Below are 22,402 nucleotides of genomic sequence, written 5' to 3'. Positions count from 1 at the left end.
CTTGTTATGGCTTCTTTAATGTGTACAGCATTCCTTCCAGTCTGGAGTCTTTAGAATAAACCGTGTCCCCTGACAGGGATAATAATTCCTTCGGTAAGTGGCTATTTTAGGCCTGGAATTGATTTATACCCAGCACTTTCTGCAAGTTGGTTGTGCCTAAACATGAAATTTGTAACTGTATTTCTGTAAGACTCATACTTTGAAGTTCACAAGAAAGCACATTTTCTTGACATGCATTAAGCTAAAAACTAAAGAACTGCAAAGGCCCTATGGATCTTTAGATTTCAATCCTTCTCTGTATGACCATCAGTCTGTGGGGGAAAACAGGTCATGCAACATTTATGTATTTAAAATAAATTTTTTTCTTCTACAGGAGTCTCTGCACTAAGAATGTAGTTATTATCTATTTTGAATTTCAGTTATTATTACTCCTATTTTATGAAGAGACTGAGGCGTAAGGGTTCAACTAACTGGCCCAATAGTATATTTCTAATAAGTAATAAAGCCAGTTGTTGAGCCCAGGGAGACTAGCTGCAGAATCTAAGCTTTTAACCATTCTACTACGTCATCAAATATTTAATTGTGTTGTTCAACAGATTAAAACAAACATACAAGTCACATAAAAATAAAATAGAGCTCTTTCTGTTTTTTAAAAAAGGATTTTATGTATTTATTTTTAGAGAGAGGGAGAAAGAGAGAAATATCAATGTGAGAGAGAAACATTGATTGGTCGCCTCTTGTACGCACTCGCAGCAGGACAGAACTGGCAACCCAGACATCTGCTCCAACCGGGAACTGAACTGGTGACCTTTCATTTGGCAGGATGATACCCAACCAACTGAGCCGCACAATTCAGGGCAAAAATAGAGCTCTTTCTGAAGAATCTGATGGCAGGACATTGGAAGAGATTAATTTTGTTTTTATTTAATTTGATTTTAAAGTAATCAATTTTATTATAATAAATTGTTTTATTATAAAGTACTTAGATAAGGAAAACTTTGTGTATAAGTAGAAAATATGGGAGAAATATTTCTGATGTGACCTGTTTGTAAGCCAATGGTTTGGAATTAACTTTTATACAAGTACTTTTTATTTCTTTCAAGAGACATAATGGGAGAACATAATGGGAGAAACATGCGATGGAATCCTGAAAGAAGTAGGGCCAATAGGACCAATTTTGCAGAACCATGGAGAGTATTGTGGATTCACCTGAACTTAGCAATGCCTTGCATCTCTTCAATAGGCCAATACATGCTAATTTTTTCAGTATCAGCAATTTAATTTTTGTAACACATTCATTCCCATTTTCATAATATATGAAAATGTAATGACTTCATTAGATGGAAAATGCATCCCCACTTTCCAGGACTGGGGAGCTGAAGAACTTGAATCTTTGATTCTTTAAGCTACAGGTATATACAGTTAGACATACAGCTAGATAATTATGCTTAAAGATATACAGACAGAATTATGCTTGGATGTACACTTATAAACTTAGGTAATTACTCCTATTTCCATAGTCCCATTCTTTTCTTTTTCCCCAAAATAACATATATGAAATATTTAATTAAAGTGATTTTATTTTCTTATTGAGAAATCACATTTCAATCCAGACACAAAATATATTTATTGGAGGCTATACTTTTGGCAATAAAGCACTACAAGGTATCTTTTAGTTCTTGTTCTAGAGTTTTATTTCCCAAATCTTCCTGGCCCATAATTACAAAGAAGCAGTTATATTATTATTTTCACCTCTATATACAAGAAAGAATTGCTCGTACTGTCAAATAAAAGAAAAATTTTCATCCTTCTTTAGTCAGTAGCCTGGTATTGGGCTGGACCTTTACTTTTTAGTTAAACATTAGGTATAAATGTAAGTAGCAAGAGCAGCGAAGAGTAATTTATTTTATTTTATAAAATAAATAGTTTAACAGCCATTTCACTTAACTATAGAGTAACTCTCACGTAAGAGCTCACGTGCCAGTACTCTAGAATAACTGGCTGTTGGTACTAAGAGGTGCAGTTTATAAAAGCTTCTGAACACATCTTACTAGTCTCTAACTTGCCTATTGTTCAGCAAGACAGAATTCTCACATACCCGACCATCATTTTCTGTTCCTTTTCAAAGGGACTGCACTTAGCGGCAGTCAGACTTAAGTTCAAATGTTCACTTCTCCATTATTTGTGAGTTAATGGGCAAAGGATAATTACTTACTTTCTTGTGGTTTCATCATTTAAAAGGAGTCCTCATTGGACTATTTGGGAGGATTCACTGAAACACCTGTCATGGTTTCTGATTCTTAGCAGTGGCTCAGAAAATAAGACTTACAGTTCCCTTTCTATGTCCCAAATTGAACAATTACATTAGAAAATATTTTCCCTCATTTCCTTAATTCCATCATTGATTTGTATGCAATTGATATTGAACGCACTAAGTTGTGACAGGAGAAATGTTGCCGAAGTCCTCGTTGCAACAGTCATCATTGTTTAAACACCTAAAGTGGGTGAAATACTGTACTTCTAGGCTAGGGTATCCTGCAGGTAATGTACGGGTAACTAAGATGAATAGAGAGATTTTAAAAACAGTTGGTCTCAGAGAGCAGGTGTTTTTGAATAAAGATACTCAAAAATATTGCTTCATAAGTAACAAAAAGAATGCAATAACACAATCCTATCTTGGCTATTTCTTTATTCTTTTACTTTTAGGAGGGCTGTATACATTCTGGTAAATTCCTTGGAACATCTAGAAGCACAGTGGACAGACAACAAAGGGAGTGGGCACAATGCATCTCTGAATTACTGCTGTGGACGAGTGCCAGCTCTCTGAGGACTACCATGCTGGAGGAGCCAGCCTCCACTCAGTGCCTGGATGGGGAGATAACTTCTGATGATGCGATTACTTGTGCATATGTCCCCTGATTTGCCAATGGCAGCTGAGTAGGTATCACTTCCTTGCATGGAGTTTGTGCACAATTGTACCCAGGGGCAAGATAGGTTAATAAAGCCAAGAAGGAGGGAAGGACGTAGGAGTGGGTAATAACTGGGGAGGACATCAGAGCATCGACCTGGGGGAAAAGGGCGGAGGGCCAAGGATCGAGGGTGTTCCCTCTTGCTTCTGCTTATGTGTCAAGTGGTAGGAGAAGTTTTGAAAGCTGCTGTGAGGAGGAGCTAGTGACTGGGTCTGGGGCTCTTTTGTACCCCACCCTCCCCAGTTGTAGGAAGCCTCTTTGCGTTCAGAGGTAATTGAATTGGATGGAGACAGACTGACCCAGGAATAGGAGGAAAGCAAGTCTCCTGCTGCTCCTCCTCTTGTCACCACTTGACTCCTGACTCTTCTCCAGAGCAAGCGGATTGCACCAGTGTGGCAGCGGAATACCCTGCACAGTGCCAGCCACAGAGCACCTGCGTTGTGCATCCCCAGCTGCCCTATTATCCAGTCACCACCCCTGACCATTGGGACCTCTTCTGATGGCTGTGGCCTCTGCTGCCCCAGGGAGCCTCTTCTGCAAGCAGCTCCTTTTCTCTCTCCTGGTGAGTAACTACCAAGGGGTTAAGGAATTCAAGCAGGTTACTGTGTACTTCCTCCCTCCAGTTTGGGCTTGAAAGAGAGTAGGGGTGGGAGTGGGAGGCAGAGAAGATAAACTGGGAAAAACAACAGATCTCAGAAAAATAAGAGGGAGAGTTGAAAGACTTAGGACCCAGGAAGGCAGCTATTCCATTGACTCTTCGAGGGCCCAAGGCCAGATTGTCAGATTTTTAAGGGAATCCCCTGTTCAGTCTTGCTATAATTTATTTTTTTTTTAAAGGAGTAGTGGAATGAATTTATTCCTCAGGCATTTGGCCCAGAAGGTTCTGAGGTTTGCTTTTGCTGCTAGTCATTAAATGAGCTGTAGTTGTTTAACAGGCTTAGTTCCATTCAGCTGTGAGAAGCTGAAAAGGATTCTGGGTAAAGATGGGAATTATTCAAGACTTTCTTAATTTTACACAGGAAGTGCTAAGAGAAGGGTGGAGCTCTTAGTTCAGGCAAGGGGTTTTACTTGAGAAAACGATAAGAAAAATGTAACAGTTTTTAAAACAAATAACATTAAACTGGTTTCTACTTAGGTTTTTAATAGCTTTGTAACTGTGTACTCAGCGGCTAATTTTTATTTTGGTGGAGAGGGGGTAGAGGGGAATTTTCTCACATATCTGGCATTTCTAAACAATGAATTTTCTTCTTTTTACACTTTGGCAAAATATTTTAACTTCAAACTATATTTTCAGAATTGAAAGATTTTATTGTATGGGGATAAGTATTTTTCCATGTAATTAATACATGATGTGGGATTGATGGTCTTGTTTTCACCCTGTAACTACCTAGGTGGGGGGCGGTGTAGAATAAAACTCAGAAACCTACTTAAGTTAGTATGGGTTAGTTAAAATGTGGTGAAAGTTTTCCAGGGATTCTTTTGCTTTTGGTCTGTGTTCTGTTCAGCATCTTTTGGTTCATCCCTTGCTCATCCATCCCTGATCCCCATAAAGACTAAAAGAGTGTCTGACTCCTCCTTCCTCCAGTTTGCTAAGCTGCTATTTTAACCTGGAGACTTGTAATAGTAATTCAGGAGCATTCCATTCGCTCTGCTAGCAAAGGCAGAACCAATGAAATAGGGGTCCTGAGCAAGAAGCATAGAAGATGGGTGTAGGACTGGGAATGTGGATATATCCTACCAGAATAATGTGTGTATATATATGCGTGTATATGTGTGTTTATGCATATATATGTATGCAGATATGTATATTTGTATATGTATGTATATTTCTAATTACAAAATACTCTTTCCACATTATTTAGATCATCAAGTAATAGAATATTTTATGCTTAGAAATGTTTTTAGTATACAAATGTTTTTAGTTTAGTTCATTCCTTGGCATGAGGAATAAAAATATTAAAAAGTCAAATAAATTAAAATGTCTCATGTTTTAAAAAGTGGTTATTTAAATTAAAACAAAAGACAAATAAATATGATTTTTTCAATTTCAGTCTTTGGTAATATCTGCCTAATGGAGATTTTTAAAATCACAAACTGCAATCATCACCACATAACAACGTTTGGGTCGACGATGGGACCACATACACAACAGTGGCCCCATAAGATTCTAGTGGAACTGAAAAATTCTTATCACCTAGTGACATTGTAGCTGTCCTAACCTCACAGTACACACATTACTCACGTGTGTGTAGTGATGCTCATGCAAATAAACCTTCTTTCCTTGAACTACCTAGCTTTGACATATGTTTTTTTATTGACTTTGAACAGAGAGAGAAAGAGGGAGAAAGAGAAACATTATTGAGTTGTTGTTCCACTTACTTATGCATTCACTGATTGTTTCTTGTATGTGCCCTGACTGGGGATAGAACCCGCAACTTTGGGTTATCAGAACAGTGCTCTAACCAACTGAGCTACTCAGCCAGGGCAAACTATCCGGTTTTTTTAATAAAGACAATAGTTGTGTCTTGAATTTATTGAAATATCTCTACTGCATTGAAGGCCACTCTCTATATTTTGAAATGTATTTATTTTTAGATTAGTTTGTGAATGAGATTACTTGGACTGACATTTATGCCAAGCCAATCTAAGGAGTGGGTGTTGTTCTTTAAGAGGTTAAAATTTTTTTCAAATATTTTTAGACCTGACTTATAGCGTCAAATTTTGGGGGTCTGTGAAAATGCTGATTTGTGTACAAATACGTGATTGTTATATTCCAGAGTTAAGTACTTTCTTTATGCTAAAAAATTTCAGAATAATACTTACGAATACCCTTAGAGATGATAACGTCTACACAATATCAGTGGTTTGTAATACCTTTTCTTAAAATTATACAATATGATTTAGGTTCTAAGAATTGCTGTTCACTTTAATTTTTTCACTGATACTAAATGACAGTGGTACCCCTAAAGCTACTTTCTTGTGTTTCCTTTAAAAATGAATATGAAAAAAATCAAAGGATTAGAAGACTTCTTTGTCGCTGAAATTGACAAGATTTTTATCAGTAAGACAAAACTGTAATGTGAAAGTTTGTAATCAAATGTAATTCATGCTTTTTTTCCTTTGAGGTTTTAATATTGTTTTGCGATGCTTGTCAGAAAATTTCTCTTCGAGTTCCCTCTCATCTTTGGGCTGACAGACTGGTAGGCAAAGGTGAGAAACGGTATTAAAAATTTCATAGTTTTAACCGCTACATTTAATTTCAGGCTACTCTTGTAAAGTTTGGGTTAAAAGCCATGTAGTAGCTACTTGGCATTAAAATTCAACATAAATGAAAGATGAACTACTTGTTTTGCTAGTGGTTAGAAATAACTAAAGTGCCAAGTTTATTGTATACTTTTCATGCCAGAAAAATTAGTAAACATTAGAGTGCTGAGTTCTCTTAGTTTAGTTCAAACTAAGCAAGACACAGAAACCAAAAGCATATTTTGATTCATATTGACTAATCTGCTGCCAAAGTTCCAAAGTCAAGATTCCTTAACTGATTACATGTAAAACAGATGTGTCAAAACTTAAACGCCTCGGAAGAAAATTAGTGCTTGAGGTTGATTGCCATGTACCAGTACCTAGCAAGAATTTATATGATCTATTTCACAGAATAGCTTGTGAAGGCAAATAAAATTTCAACTCGTCTTGCTAGCACAGCCCTACTGGAAGCATAGGTTGGTTGTTCTGAGTCCAAATATACCATTCCTTCCATCAAAGATTTTCATTGGCTTAAGTTCACATTTAGAAAAATACATTTTGAATTCAGAAATGGTACCCTTTCCAAGATAGAGATTGTTTGGACCAGTGCTTTAAATTAACCCCTTATATATTCTTAACACATTTCAAAGGTATATAGTCTGTACTCCAAAGGTACACACTAAATATGCTAAATGTATTAAATATGGGTTTGTGAAGAAAATATTTCGGCAACAAACACAACATACACTAAGTATTGAGTTTATTAAACTTCCAAAATACATTATAAAATGATTATTTGCAATATTATTGAGTAATATTATATAAGTACAGACCAATTTTCTTATTTTTTGCAAGATTTAACTATCAAAGATTATTGTAGACAAGTTCAAAATCTACTGATGTCATGTTATATTATATATAATATAAGATGACAAATTTATATGTGTACAAATCCATAAGTAAAAGCTAAAGTGCAAACAATAAATTGAGTGACACAAAGAAAATATTAGATGTTTATTCACAAATTAATTTATGATGAAAGTAGTAGAAACTGTGACTTCATTAATTTAATTATTTAATTGTCATGACCCCTCAGTTTTAGAATAGCAGGCACTCACCAAATTCTAAGTGTGACTTTCTGCTTCTCATGCACTAACTTGTAGTTGTTATTCCTGTAAAACTTGTTCTATTCCTGTTTCATCTTACGAATTACTGTGATATTTCTTCCTTGCAGTGAATCTGAAGGAGTGTCTCCAGTCAGCCAGCCTAATCCTGTCCAATGACCCTGACTTCAGAATTCTGGAAGATGGCTCAATTTACACAACACGGGACCTCATTTTGTCTTCCCAAAGGAAGAGTTTTTCCATTTTTCTTTCAAACAGTCAGAAGCAGGAACAGAAAGAGATAGAAATTGAACTGGAAGCAAGAGGAAAGAAGGTATTCTAGGCAAAGATTTGATTGTATTAATCTGCTTATGGGAGTCCTTCCTTTCATAGACTTCCTTCCATGTTAAAAATTATTGTTCTTTAATACTCGCTTATTTGTCTATTCGACTGATAATTAATGCACATAAATACTAGACTGTTTCAAGGAGTGGTAGAGCTATATACAGAATGGTGTGCAAATAGACAACTCTGCAGCCAGGGAGCAAAGTCAGAATATCAGAGCTTTCCGACAGTGTTCTGTGGGGTGGCACTAAGAGCAACCAATCTGAAGAACGAGCCAGGGTGGGTCTAAAGCAGTGCAAGCTGATTCAGGATGGAGGTGTGGAACTCCACCCTGGGTGGCTCTCTCTCTCAAGTGACTATAGGGGTGTGAGTCTCTCTCTAAAGAGGGAAAGGGATTATCCAAATCTTATTCCTACCTTAATGAAAATCCCATGGGATCCTTCTGTTCAGAAAATGGAGTAATGTCTAATCCACGGGTTTGGTTTGAATGTTCTGACCCTAGTCTCACTTTCTTGTGGTGAGTGGTGGTGATGGAAGAATGGGAAGGGAGAAGGTTACTGGAACTCACACAAATCTCACTTTAAGCCAACTCTGCACATGAATTTGGTATTACAAAATCATTTATTAAGTGATTCAATTTGTGATACTTTCCCAGCTAAATTCCTTTTGATTATGAGAACTCTTCTTCATCAAATTTTGAATATGTTTAAAGCTTACAAAACAAACTGAACTAACAAGCAAAACAGAGACAGCTCATAGATGGAGAGCAGATGACAGCTAGTGGGGGTTGGAGAAGGGGAGGGAGTGGAAGGATTGAGCAAAAAGGCAAAAGGACTCATGGACATGGACAACAGTGTGGTGATTGCTGGAGGGTGAGGGGTACAAAGGGATTAAATGGTAATGGAAAAAATACAATGAAGATTAAATTAAAAAACAATATTCTTATGTCCAAATTTTAAAGTCTCCATACTACGTAAAATAAAACATACTTGAACAAATGCTTACCTGTATCTTTATATAGGTATACAGATGCTTTGAAATGCAGATAGTGTTTTAAAAAATTTTGGCTGTAGTACTTCTAGTGGAATAAAATCAATTCTTAAATATTTGTTAATGAATTATCTATTTTTAGGGGGTCTATTCTCAAGATGGCCTCTTTTACCAATGCCTTACAAAGTTCTGGTTGCTTAACTGGTTAAATCAGGAATTAGGTGAGGAACTGGTTCTTATTCTTGCGTGTATATGTGTGTTTATCTTATTAATAAAATAACTAAACAGAAATAATTCGGGGGTTGATTATTCATGATATTGTTATATACATCCCTTACTTATTTTCATATGATATACATGGTCCAGCACAAATAACACCCCTTTTTTATTACTCAATCTTTTATTACACAGTCATGAGCATGTAATTCTGTAATGTAACAATATCACACTCAAGCCCATCATATGACACTTTAGGTGAAATGTTCATATTAAAACTATAAATTATTACACCCATATTATTACCCTACCAACCACAGTCAAGTAGGCGTTACTTCTGCCGGACCCTGCATATATAAAAATCACAGTTCCTAGAATGATAGGCAATGCTATATTTCTTCCTCTCTCAACAAATGCAGGTTTCTAAAAAGAGACACAGCAAAGACACAGTCCTCCAGCGCAGCAAGAGACGGTGGGCTCCTATTCCATGTTCACTGATGGAGAACTCGTTAGGTCCATTTCCACAACATGTTCAGCAGGTACATTTCATCTTGCTCAATTTTACATGTTGGAGGGTTTTGTTGTTGCTGTTTTAGAATCTCAGTTTGAATTGCATAGTATTTTGAATCAGGACTTTAACCTGTTGTTAATTGTAAAGATCATGTATTCACCAGAATAGGGTCCTGTAGAAGTGAGTCAGTGTAATTTGTTACTTTCCTCTAGAAACCATGTTAGCACTCAGAAAAAGTTTGTTATTTTGAGTTTCTGATGCTCTTAAGTCTATATCCTGATTTTCCTAAATATCCTACTAGACGTTAGCGTTCAAGTACAGAGGACATGCTTACAGATTTTACGTAATTCAACTCTCCATTTATCACATATCCTTACCAAAAAAGAGTCCAATATTTTTGTTTACCAAAAGGGTGGTGTCACCGCCACAGAGCTGTAGTGTAAACATAGCCAGCTTTGAAATTATGCAATTATTGAAGAATTCATTGTGGGAGGAAAGTTGCATTATTTCTACTTTTTTAAATCACAAAAACTTGCAATTCTAAATAACTCAAAAGTACTGAAACTGTTGCTATGATTCAAATAGGAATAAAAACAAGTGAATAAGAATTTTACAAGTAGCCATGGCTGGTGTGGCTTAGTGGTTGAGTGCTGGCCTGCAAACCAAAGGGTTGCCAGTTCGATTCCCACTCAGGGCACACACCTAGGTTGTGGACTGGGTACCCAGTAGGCAACCACACATTGATTTTTCTCTACCTCTTTTCTCCCTCCCTTCCCCTCTCTCTAAAAATAAATAAATAAAATTTAAAAAAAGAATTGTAAAAGTATATTTAACTCCATGAGTATTTCATAAATATGCAGATAACACAAAAGAATGTGAGCTCAAATAAGTGATAGAGTTTGATGATTTGCACATTCAAACTATGAACAAGAATTTAAAAAATATGGGGCATACTGATTAGATAAACAGAGGAAAGAAAGAATAGCTTAGTAGGGAAAAAAGCAAGTGACAAGATGTTAGGTTGAAGATATTTTTTATTCTAAATTGTCACATGTTATTACAGGTCCAATCTGACAGTGCACAGAACTACACCATCTTTTACTCCATAAGTGGACCAGGAGTGGACAAAGAGCCCTTCAATTTGTTCTTCATAGATAAAGACACCGGGGATATTTTTTGCACACGGAGCATAGATCGTGAGCAATATCAAGAGTTTCCGGTGAGATTATTGGATTACTTATACAGAATTATGTTTATTACTGGTTTAATATTTTCAGTGCTATTCATTTATGTGTTAGAAGCATCATACATTTGATTTCATATTTTAAATATTATCAATATGTAATATAAACTTCAATTTCTATTGATGCCATTGATGAAGAAAGACAATAGACAGAAGGGAAGAAAAGTAGGGGATAACTATAGAAAACATAATGGCAGAATTCTAAAGGATAAGTTTTGATTTGTGGAATCCTAGGGCAGCAGTAGTAAGTTTTATTGACCTCAAAGTTCCCTATAATAATATAGTTCAAGTATTCTCAACCCTGCCTGTACATTAGAAATGACATAAGAACCTTAAAAAAATACTAATGTTCTGGTCTATGCCCAGAAATTCTGATTGAATTGTTCTGAGATTTAATTGGCCTGAGATGCCCAGTTAGTTGAAAATTTGAAGTCGTCCAAGGTGATTATAAATGGAGCCGAAAGCTGAGATCTGCTGCTCCAGCCTCCTCAGTAGTGTTGCGCTTTTCTTTCTTTCCCTCTGGGTGCCTTTGGCAACTAGCATATTGAGTACCATTTTATTTCCTTAGTAATCCAGAATAAGTTTACCAATTCATTTTATTCTATCTAATTATGCCCAAAGAAAACTTAAGGGGTAGTTTGCCTTCCTAAAAGAAAAAAAAAGAATTGAATGCAAAAGCTAATTATTAAAGAATTACCCAATGTAAGGCTCCATGTTAGGTGTTTGACACACAAATACCCATAAGACTCAGGCTCTATCCCTGAGAACAATTGTAATCTAATAGAGACATAAATAATTTCATAATTTTCTCTAGCCCAAACTCTCAAAATGGCAGCAGTTTAAAGAAAAAAACCTCATATCAAATCTAGGGGGAGAGGGAGGGAAGCTAAGCAGTGTGACATCTGGATGTGATGGTGATGATGATGGTGGTGGTAGTGGTGTGGAAGGGTAATAATACACTCCTGTATTACACTCCTGAGTTCAGAATTTATTGAGAAATAAGATATAGGGATCAGGCTGATGGATATCAAAGTATAAATTTTATTACCCAAAAAGCCCACCTGGGGGTTCTTGGGGAAAAAGTGAAGAAAGGGACAGAGAGAACATGTATGGTTATTTCAAAACTTACCATCTTAGAGCTTGGCCTGGAAATCGCTTCTCCATGTTAACAAGAGCAGCGAGGAGAAATGTCACCCTTTAACACAACAGTGAGGGTTCCGTTGTTGCTCTGGTTGAAGATAGGCAGATCACTGAAGAGTGGGATTGGGGAATGTCGTGACTGAAGTTGACCTTTATGGAAGTGAATCTGACCCCCAAGCTGCACAGGGATGGGGGCAGGTCACTTAGAACAATTGCAGCCAAGTTGGTAGAATACAACATGAAAGTTGGTGGGATACATCTGGAGTCATGTGAGGGTGGTGGCATTGGGAATAGAGAAGAAAAGATACATGCTAGAGACATAAAAATGCCGTAATCGCTAGAACTTGGCAACAGATTAAAAAGGCTAATGAAAGAGAGGGAGGAGTTAGATACCTGGAATCTTAATTCTGGATCATTTTAGAAGATGGTTACAGCAGGGAAATCAGAAAGAGCTAGTTGTGTGGTGAAGAATGGAGTTAATACAGATTTCACTTTGGGCAGGTTTAGTTGGGCTTGTCAGTGAAGAGAATCTGTTTAACTCAGCAACCACCCATGAAACACTCAACCATGCACAAACCATGTAAGAAGAGCGCAGAAGTAATTTGATGGTGTTTAAAGGAAAAGAGCATTAAAAAGTTTCATTTGAGGCCAAGATATATCATTTTGAAGTGGGATTTGGAAAATGTATGTGTATTTATTAGCATTTTTATTACACAAGGAATGCATGCTTATGGTAAAAACTAGAAAATGCAGGTACGTAAAGAAAAAAAAAAGCATAATTGAATCACCCAGAGGTAGATGGTATATCAATAGCAAGGAAAAAGATTTATATTTTTATAAAGTTACAAAAATACTTGTTAGTTAGCATAACTCATGGAAGTCTTGTTAATTAGCATAACTGGTGGAAGTCTAACAAGCAGAACAGCATGCAGTTAACGTGGGGAACAGAGCAGCCTCATTCAGCTGGAGTGCGTGGTACCTGGGAGAATAATGAGAATGCTGAAAGAAGACTGAGGCCATATGGCAGGCATCGACTGTGCTGGCTTTTGTCTGCCTGTTGCATAAGTTCTTAGTTACATATACGTACCGTTATTACATCTTTGCCCAATCGCTAGGTTTAATTTTGTGCACAACTTGTTGTTTGAGGATAAGCTGATGGCGTTTGTTTACCTTTCAGATATATGCCTACGCGACAACTGCAGATGGCTATGCACCGGAGTACCCCCTCCCCTTGTTATTCAAAGTTGAAGATGATAACGATAATGCCCCCTATTTTGAGACCAAAGTGACTATCTTTAATGTGCCTGAAAATTGCCGAATTGGTAAGTTCACATTTTAGGAAACAACTAGATTTTTGCTTCAGTTGTATGACTCATTAATGTTTTAAACACAGTTATGCTAAACATATTTAAATGCTTGACTTTCAAGAATATTCTACATAAAACTTTGTAGTCTTATGCTCTTCAAATGCAGACTTTTTGTGCTCCTGTTTCTATGCATGTATAGAGGGCAGCTAATACATACAGCTACTAGCTTTGTTAGATCAACCCACAGTGAATATGAATGTATGACAGATGCGGCCTATGTTTCCAATTTGAATGTGCCACAGATGTATCTATAAAGCAATGAATGGTATGAATGTCTGTAGAGTCTCAACACATTTGCAAGGACTCCAAACAATATCACAGTATGAAAATGCTAATCTGACTCACAACGACATACACATTGCTTTACTTGGCATATTTTCCAGACAAACTGAAAAAAAAATTAAACTTGTTTGATGCTGTGGGCAGACCAAAATGTGATCTTGGTATACTCAGGGGCGTAACAAGATTTCCCAGCTTTTCACAGAATCTGCAAGAAATGTTGTCTGTTCGTTGATCCTCTAGTTTGTTGCCATTGCGTGTGTATATTTATTTTTCTCCCACAATAAGTGGTTTGTTAAAGCGACGTCCTACGCTGATTTCTGGGCCATAAAGCCTGACCCTTGATACTCAGACTGATACATAATGTTTGTGTCTAACATTCGTTAACAATTACTGTGTATGTTAATAATTCAGCACATTTATGAAACTGTAAATGCATAAAATCTTTGTTATCCTATAGAAAGCTGTACTATTTCTAATAACATTATCAAGTTGAGCTACAAAAGAAACAAGATATACAGAGAGGATCCCATCCAAAAGTGGCCCATGAACTGGGGCAGTGGGCTGGGGGAAGAATTTTAGAACCACTGTGACCAAGGGTGGGGGGAACGTCCTCATATATGTGGAATACAAATCATGTTCTTTACAGTAATCACTGAATTGAAGTTTCTAAGTAAGGGAAGCTTAGAATTGGGAGAGTATCTATACTCTTCCACTTATTATACTTGTGGTTTGGGGAGAATATGCTACAGCAGTACCTTAATTATTTTTGTGATATTGTTATTTTAAATTATTGACGATATTGGATCTATTTAAACAGGAACTTCAGTGGCAAAAGTGACCGCCATAGACCTTGACGAACCTGACACTCTCCATACGCGTCTGAAATTTAAAATCTTACAGCAAATTCCAGATCACCCAAAGCATTTCTCCGTACACCCAGACACAGGCGTCATCTCCACAACGTCACTTTTGCTGGATAGAGAAGTAATGAATTGATTCATTTTTCCACAGTCACTACACTATATTTAAACTGATAAAAGCTCCCAGAGAAATACCAGTAAGCCCTTTGTGGCCTCCTCCCCAAGCCTGCCTCCGTGTGGGCGATGGTTAGGGCTTCCCTGGACACCTGCTTTGTCGGTATAGAGAATTTGGGAAGGTACAAGGCATTAGATGAGGTCTCACTTGAGACAATTGACTTGATTTGATGCGTGGATGCTGACATAGTAAAAAAGTAGCTGTTAAATTTTGAGATGTTCTCTTAGCCACATCAGCTTTCCATTGTCCTGACTGACTGACCAATCTCTTGTTCTATTTTTATTTATGCTGTTTTTTTGAGGGGGAGAAAGTTCATCAATGTTCCTTTTTCCTTTTGTTCAGAAATGTGATACATACCAGCTAATAATGGAAGTACGAGACATGGGAGGCCAACATTTTGGCTTGTTTAATACAGGAACAATTACTATTTCACTTGAAGATGAAAATGACAATGCACCCTATTTTACAGAAACTGCTGTGAGTGTATTTTCTGTATTCTTTTATCTAAGTTCATTTACTTTTTCTGAAAACAAATCTGGAATTTGGTAGCTCTGTGAGGTTACACATTTTAGTTTTAATAGCTACCACTTACAAATAATATAAATAAAAGCAATACAATTTCTGTAGAAATCACTGAAGTGCCAGTTATTTCTGGATGCTAGGGAAATAACGACTCTCTTGGCCATATGACAGCTTTTTAGCCCTTGAAGATGTTCACATATTCAGTGTGTTCTTGGATGCCAAGTTATGGTATCAGACTCCTTGGATTTAAATGTCTTTTATGGAATGAAGGAGAAGGGATACTGTTTCTGGTGTCATTTATATGTCAATATCTTAAGAAGAAAAAAGACTAGCTTTATGGCCTCTGCTCTGCTGGGGAGTCAATAGTACAGGCTGCCCACTGCCATTGATATGCAGCTTCTTCCCGTGCTGTGTATGAACAAACTTTCCCTTGGGAACTACACCGTACAAAAGATAGAGACAGCAGGGAAATTCCAGGGAATAGTTCTTTTTTCTTGACCTTTTAGTAAGTAATCTCCAGTTTTTCATTAATCTATACTGTAGTTCAAGTGAAAGAAAGGAAACCCTGCAGTGATAGATCCATCCATACTATTTTCACATTAATTGCTATAACTTGTAAGGATAGGTATTATTCCATATTTTATGAGAAAATGGAAGGTCAGTTGAGTGACTTGCTTATGATCTCATACATATGCGCCATGTAAGAGGAAAAAGTGGGATTAGACTCACGATCAGTTATGCTCCAGTGACAATCAGGCTGTCCTCCTTCTATGAATTCATCTTGCATCTCTAGAAGATTCTGATTTACTACTTTTTTTAGTCTTTTAATGACATATGCTTCCATAACCTTATTTATCTTTTGGATATGGGGGAAACTATAATTTAATTTCTCAAAAAAAGGAAAAACTCTTTCTGTAAAATGTTTGCTAGAGAATAAAAGATAAATTTTTTTAATTGGCATAACAGGCCATCCAGTAATAATAAGAAATCAATGTAGGTTGTAATTAGCCATGAATATTAAAGGCTAAGTATATTAATAGAAGTGCTTGCTATGTCTGAAAAGGATGATGGACTGTAAATATTATAGATTCAGAATAGAGGTAAATGTGAGGGCTTGCATGAGTAGGAAAATTGCCGGAAAAGTTGCAAAGTTAAGGCATACGCTGGTTTTTCAAAGATGGGTAAGATGTGAAAAAGTAGTGAGAAAGAAGTGAACTCTGCGTTGCACTTATAAATTCTTCCCAATATGCGACTGCACATTTCTATATTGCTTCGCTTTCCTTTACTTTACATATAAGTTCTAGAGGAGGAAATCATACTGTTAAAGCTATAATTTTGTAACAATGAGAGTCTTTTTTTTTTTTTTAGTATTTTGCAGAAGTAGAAGAAAACAGAATCGATGTTGAGATTTTACGAATGATGGTACATGACCTGGATTTGCCAAATACTCCCTCCTCAAAGGCTGTATACCAAATCCTACAAGGAAATGAAAATGGAAACTTTAAAATTAGCACAGACCCAAATACAAATGAAGCAGTCTTGTGTGTTGTCAAGGTAAACAAACAAACAAAAATAATCAAGCAATCCTTTAAAAAATTCTAACAACTGATTCACAAATTCCTAACTTAATTGATGTAAACATTTACATATGTACATATATGTATATTAATTTCTGTGTGTGACTAGAGAATTACAATGAAATGATTACATTGGTTTAAAAAGTTATTATTATTAATTATTATTATTATTATTTTACCTTCATTTTCTCTCTTAGAGGAAAAGCATGTCAAGTACAAAACTTACTGTTCTATAGATGTGACTAACCAAGGCAGAGAAATATTGAATTAGTAATTAGATAGTAGCCTTAGAGGCATTCTTAGACACCCACTTATCCAAAACCATTTTTATTTTATTTTATTTTACTTATTTTTTATTTACTGTTTTTTTTTATCCTCACCTGAGGACATGCTCATTGATTTCAGAGAAAGGGGGAAGGGAGGGATAGAGAGAGAGGGAGAGAAACATCGATGTGATAGAGAAGCATTGATAGATTGCCTCTCATAGGCGCCCCACCTGGGGATGGAACCTGTAACCCAGATGTGTTCTCTGACCAGGAATTGAACCCACAACATTTAGGTCTACAGGGCCTAAAGGTCAACTGAGCCACACCTGGTCAGGGCCAAAATCCTTATTTTGTAGAACACAAGACAGAGAAAAATGAAAGAATCACTATTTGAAATCAAACCTACTGACTTTTCAATTCCCTTGACACTCATATTATACTTTTGCCTCTCCGTAGTCTGTTTTATAAGATGCTTTACTAAATATAAAGCAGGTATGCCTATTAATCACCCTCTATTTTGAGGCAGCCATGGCTTTAGGATTTTAAAAATTCAATTGCTATTACGGGCACCTAAAATGATTATTTTAGCGGAACCTGGTTCTGTTCTAAGTCCTTCTCCCATTGCTCTCACTAACCTGTAACATACTTCCATCATTAATTTTTTATAGACTGTATTTTCTTGGAAGCTTTATGTACAAATTGTGCTTCCCTCATAGGGTTTACAGAAAATATCTTTTAATTATTATATTGCCACACTGGCTGGTGTGGCTCAGTGGATTGAGTGAGGGCCTGCAAACCAAAGGGTCGCCAGTTTGATTCCCAGTCAGGGCACATGCCTGGGTTGTAGGCCAGGTCCCCAGTAGGGGGCACGCGAGAGGCAACTACACATTGATGTTTCTCTCCCTGTTTCTCCCTCCCTTCCCTTCTCTCTAAAAATAAGTAAATAAAATCTTTTAAAAAATTATATCACCTATTCTTTCTCTTTTCCTTCCCCTCTCCTCCTTCTCCCCTCCCTTATCTTCCTCCCTTATCCCTCCTCCTCCCCCTTCTCTCCTTTCTTCTTCTCCTTCTTCTCCTCCTCCCCCTCCTCCTCCTCCTCCTCCCCCTCCTCCCCCCTTTCCTCCCCCCTTCTTCTTCTTCTTCTCCTCCTCCTCCTCTACCTCCTCCTCCTCCCTCCCTCCTTCTCCTGCTCTTGCTTCTTCTACATTTCTTTCTCTTGTTTTCCTTTTTTTGTTTTCTTGATAGATTTTAATATCTAATTATTTAACTACTGTTTGTGATTCTTTCTGATTATTCAGTTCTGGACTGAGCATTTTGATCAGAAACAAAGTAAACCAAGTATAATGTGCTTTCAAAGGTGCTGCTTAATAATATCATTATATCTTTTGACTCATGTACTCAGATAACTGCTCCATTATAGCCAAGTGTCATATGCTAAGAGTCTAATGATAGCTTGGAGGGGGCTTCTGCTGTTTTGTTTATCACTGTTTTGCCATTTGATAAGTATAGTAATCTATTTGAACTGGAATAAGTCAAACCTTAATTTTGTATTACTATTAATATTTAAACTAATAATGCAAAAAATGAAGGCAAAAACTTTCCAAAGAAAAGTGAGAAGAAAAACTGATTAAATTTTGTTTTAGTTTAGTATTTTTGGCTTTTTAAACTCAACTTTTGTTTTGCAAGAATTATAGATTAATGGAAAAGTTGCAAAAATAGTACCAAGTTAATTGCCATAGACCCTTTCTTTGCTCAGCTTCCCCTAGTGTTAATGTCTCACATAACCATGGTGCACTTGCCCAAAGAATTTAACATTGGTGTATAGTACTATCAACCAAACCACAGACTCTTTAGATTTCATAGTTTAGCCACTGATTTCCCTTTTGTTTCTTTTAATTGAATTTGTTGAGGTGACATTGATTTGCAAAATTATACAGGTTTCAATTGTACAACTCAATAAAATAACATCATCTACACACTGCATCGTGTACCCTCAGTCCCAAGCAAAGTCTCTTTCTGTCCCCATTCCCTGCCCTTTGCTGACCTCCACCCAGCCCCACCCTCTTCCCCTCTTTCCCTCTGGCCATCACCACGCTGTTGTCTGGGTCTGTGTGTTATGTATATGTGATTTTTGGCTAATCTCTCACCTTCTTTCATCCAGTCCTCCCTTCTCCCTCCCCTCTGACAGCTGTTAGTCTGTTCCATATACCCACGCCTCTGTTTTAGTTTGTTCACTAGGTTCCACATGTTAGTGAAATCCTATGGTATTTGTCTTTCTCTGACTGGTTTTTATAAGGGGTTAATTTTCAAAATATACAAAGAAACTATACAACCCAACACCAGGAATGTAAACAATCCAATTAAAAAATGGATAGAGGACCTGAATAGATACTTCTCCAAAAAGGACATACAGATGGCCAACAGACATGTGAAAAAATGTTCGATGTCACTAATCATCAGAGAGATGCAAATTAAAACCATAGGGAGGTATCACTTCACACCTGCCAGAATGGCTGTCATCAATAAGTCAACACACAACTGGCGAGGATGTGGAGAATAGAGAACCCTCATTCCCTCATGTTGGTGGGAATGCAGACTGGTGCAGCCACTGTGGAAAAGAGTATGGAATTTCCTCAAAAAATTAAAAATGGAACTGCTTTTTCACTTTGTGATCTCACTTCTGGGAATATATCCTAAGCACCCTGAAACACTGATTTGAAAGAACATATGTACCCCCTTGTTCATTGCAGCAGTTTTTACAATAGTTAAGATCTGTAGATGTGTAGAAAACTGTGGTACATTCACACAATGGAAAACTACTTGGCTGTGCAGAAGAAGGAAGTCTTCTTACCCTTTGCGACAGCATGGATAGACCTGGAGATAATTAAGCTAAGTGAAAAACTGGTTAAATTTTAAAAACAACAATTTTGCATTTGATCATTTTTGTCATTACAGGAAGCTAATTATGAGTCTTGAACTACATTAGCACTTTCTTTTGGTAACATTTTATGCAAAAAAATGATATTCCCTTTTGGGCTAAAGCTTGGATTATGATTATAAGTCTTCTATATATAGTGTTACACATTGACTAATGAAAGTATGTCATTTAACAGCCATTGAATTATGAAGTCAACCGCCAAATTATTTTGAAAATTGGTGTAGTTAATGAAGCTCAATTCTCCAGCGCACCAAACTCTCAAACTCCTACCATGTGCACTACAACTGTCACTGTTAAAGTTAAAGACAGTGATGAGGGCCCTGAATGCCAACCACCAGTAAAAGTTATTCAAAGTAAAGACGGCCTCCCAGCTGGCCAAGAACTCCTTGGATACAAAGCACTGGATCCAGAAACGCGCAGTGGTGAAGGCTTAAGGTAATGTATTTTTCAAAAAGTTCCCTATTTTTAATTGTGATGCAAATTGATTTTAAGTTTAGGAAAGTTATATGTATTTTTTTAAATGATAAATTTTGAGGTTATATCCAGTTTTTGGTTTGATCATTTATGTTGATTTCTTAAAATTAGGTATAAGAAGATAGGAGATGAAGATAACTGGTTTGACATTAATGAGGAAACTGGTGACTTGAGAACTGTAAAAGTATTAGACAGAGAATCCAAATTTGTAAAAAACAACCAATACAATGTTTCAGTGGTTGCAACCGATACAGGTGAGTGCAGTTTTCTAGAAATAAAATATAAATATAGGGTATACTTTATAGAAAATCCTGGGGTGAAATTTGTTTATTTCCAGATCAAAATTTTATACAAAAAATGTTTGCATTATGATTGTTTGATGTTTTGGAGACCACCCCAATTTAGTCCCCAGTACATCAGTGCCACAAAGCTAGGAAGTGGGAGTCCAGGTTTCACGGTTGCTGTTACTTGATGTCTGCCTTGGACATGGTGGCATCCTCAAGGATCTCCGTTTTCGTACAGGAGCTCGGATTTAGATCACTGACTTGAACAGGCTGAAAGAATTCGAACTGCCTAAAACAGTTGGGTTCAGGGCAGGTTGGCTTTGAGCCTCTCTTAATGGGGAACAAAATTTTCCCCTCTGGCCTAAAGATATGCTCAAACAATGACTTGAGAACAAGTCTTTTTGCTCTACTCTGCAATCCTTTTCCAAGGTTAATTCTAGAACCTATCTTGTGGAGAAATGTTTTTCCAATGTCATAAAGTAGTCCATTAAAACCCTTGTGAACTACACTCCAGGCAGTAAACCATTTTGAACATGTAACATTGTGGTGTAATTAGTGTATTTACTGATTGCTTGTTTTCTTTTCATAATGCAAGTGCCTGACTTAAAGTGTGTTTGCTGAGACATCCACTTCCAAGATGGCTCTTTTGAATAAATATATTGCCAGCTGCAGGACTAGAAAAAGGAGTCAGGCTGCTTTCCCCATCCCTTATTCTTTAAATTCCTGCTCTTATGTTTTAAAATCATGGATAAAGAGTGAGCCTGTGAAGACTTAGGCTCCCCCATCCTGACTTCAAGGCCCATGAGAGAATTTTCCTCCTCCATCTGCATCCCTACCCTGCCCCGCCCTGTGACCACACTGGACAACCCCTGTTGTGCTGTGAAATTTCTTGTTTTTGAAAAGTAACAAACTCGTTTTTTCAAAGTTTCCTTTGAAAAGTGGTCAGTCTACCCACAACATTGGTCATCAATAGGCTAAGACCTTTTAATGTAATTCTTTCAATATAGGTTAAAAAAAATCTACTAAAGAATGGAGACAACATTAACTGAGAAGTAGAATTAATATTGTCATTACTCTATAGTCTTGGGTGATTTGCTACTCTTGTATAAGTAAAAGTAAAATCTGAATGGTTCAAAAACACAATTATGCTGTCAAGCAATAATTATATTTGCTCATTCATCACACAAATGTTGATTGTCTAGGCAAGTTACTATGAAAACTAGAATTCATAGACAAGATCAAAATCTTATCAATTAAAGGATTATTATAGTCTCATAAGAGTTTCTATGGTATGAAAACTTTCTCCATAAAAGAAAGTATAAATATCGTAAGCAGTGAAAATCAGTTAAAAGCTGCCCAGATTAAAGGATAAAGTGAGGAGGTTTCCCAGAAATACAGAAGCTTGGAGAATGAAGTACTATTTGGAAAGGTGGAAAATATGGAGAACAGAACTATAAGATATTAACTTTGTCTTTTAGTGCTAAAAAACAATGTCTGTAAACACAGTGCTCATAGCCCAAAGAAATGAAATGCTAACTCTAAAATGTAGGAATCTATGCCCCAGGCTTATGGACACCCTGGATACGCTCAAGAAGAAGTAAAGATAAGGATGTCATAAATTTTAATGGAAAACCATGTTGGTGACATGAAGGGTTTTGTTTATGAGAACTTTAATCCATCAATATATATTTCCAAAGGCCAACTATATAAATAATTGTCTATATTTCCATGTGAACATTTAGTTTTGGTGCTCACAAACACTTCAGGATGATGACCTAAATATTCTTGTAGCTTTTTAAACAATCCAGTTTATTTCCTGGTCTTTCTTGTGTCAATCATCTCAGTCAGGCTGCTGGTTTTCTTGCTGTCATTCTAGAAAGCACCCTTTAGTGCACCC

The 22,402-nt window shown here is 36.7% G+C and overlaps 1 protein-coding gene across 2 annotated transcripts in view; it reads left to right on the top strand.

Moving 5' to 3' along the window:
* The first annotated feature begins 3,173 nt into the window (after positions 1 to 3,173).
* DSC1 (desmocollin 1) overlaps positions 3,174 to 22,402 on the top strand; it is a 31,762-nt gene continuing 12,533 nt past the window's right edge. For both annotated transcript variants that reach the window (XM_024580558.3, XM_045187854.2), the window contains exons 1-11: positions 3,174 to 3,531; positions 6,095 to 6,179; positions 7,447 to 7,649; positions 9,286 to 9,405; positions 10,441 to 10,596; positions 12,938 to 13,082; positions 14,227 to 14,393; positions 14,787 to 14,921; positions 16,335 to 16,520; positions 19,923 to 20,182; positions 20,333 to 20,475. In XM_024580558.3, coding sequence (XP_024436326.2) covers positions 3,469 to 3,531; positions 6,095 to 6,179; positions 7,447 to 7,649; positions 9,286 to 9,405; positions 10,441 to 10,596; positions 12,938 to 13,082; positions 14,227 to 14,393; positions 14,787 to 14,921; positions 16,335 to 16,520; positions 19,923 to 20,182; positions 20,333 to 20,475 — 1,663 coding nt within the window. In that variant the 5' untranslated portion in view covers positions 3,174 to 3,468. The remainder of the gene's footprint in view (positions 3,532 to 6,094; positions 6,180 to 7,446; positions 7,650 to 9,285; positions 9,406 to 10,440; positions 10,597 to 12,937; positions 13,083 to 14,226; positions 14,394 to 14,786; positions 14,922 to 16,334; positions 16,521 to 19,922; positions 20,183 to 20,332; positions 20,476 to 22,402) is intronic.

The sequence above is a fragment of the Desmodus rotundus genome, chromosome 10 (genome assembly GCF_022682495.2).
Source record: "Desmodus rotundus isolate HL8 chromosome 10, HLdesRot8A.1, whole genome shotgun sequence".
NCBI lineage: Eukaryota > Metazoa > Chordata > Mammalia > Chiroptera > Phyllostomidae > Desmodus > Desmodus rotundus.
The sequence above is the reverse complement of the archived record's forward strand: the minus strand, read 5'-3'. Positions and strand labels throughout refer to the sequence as shown.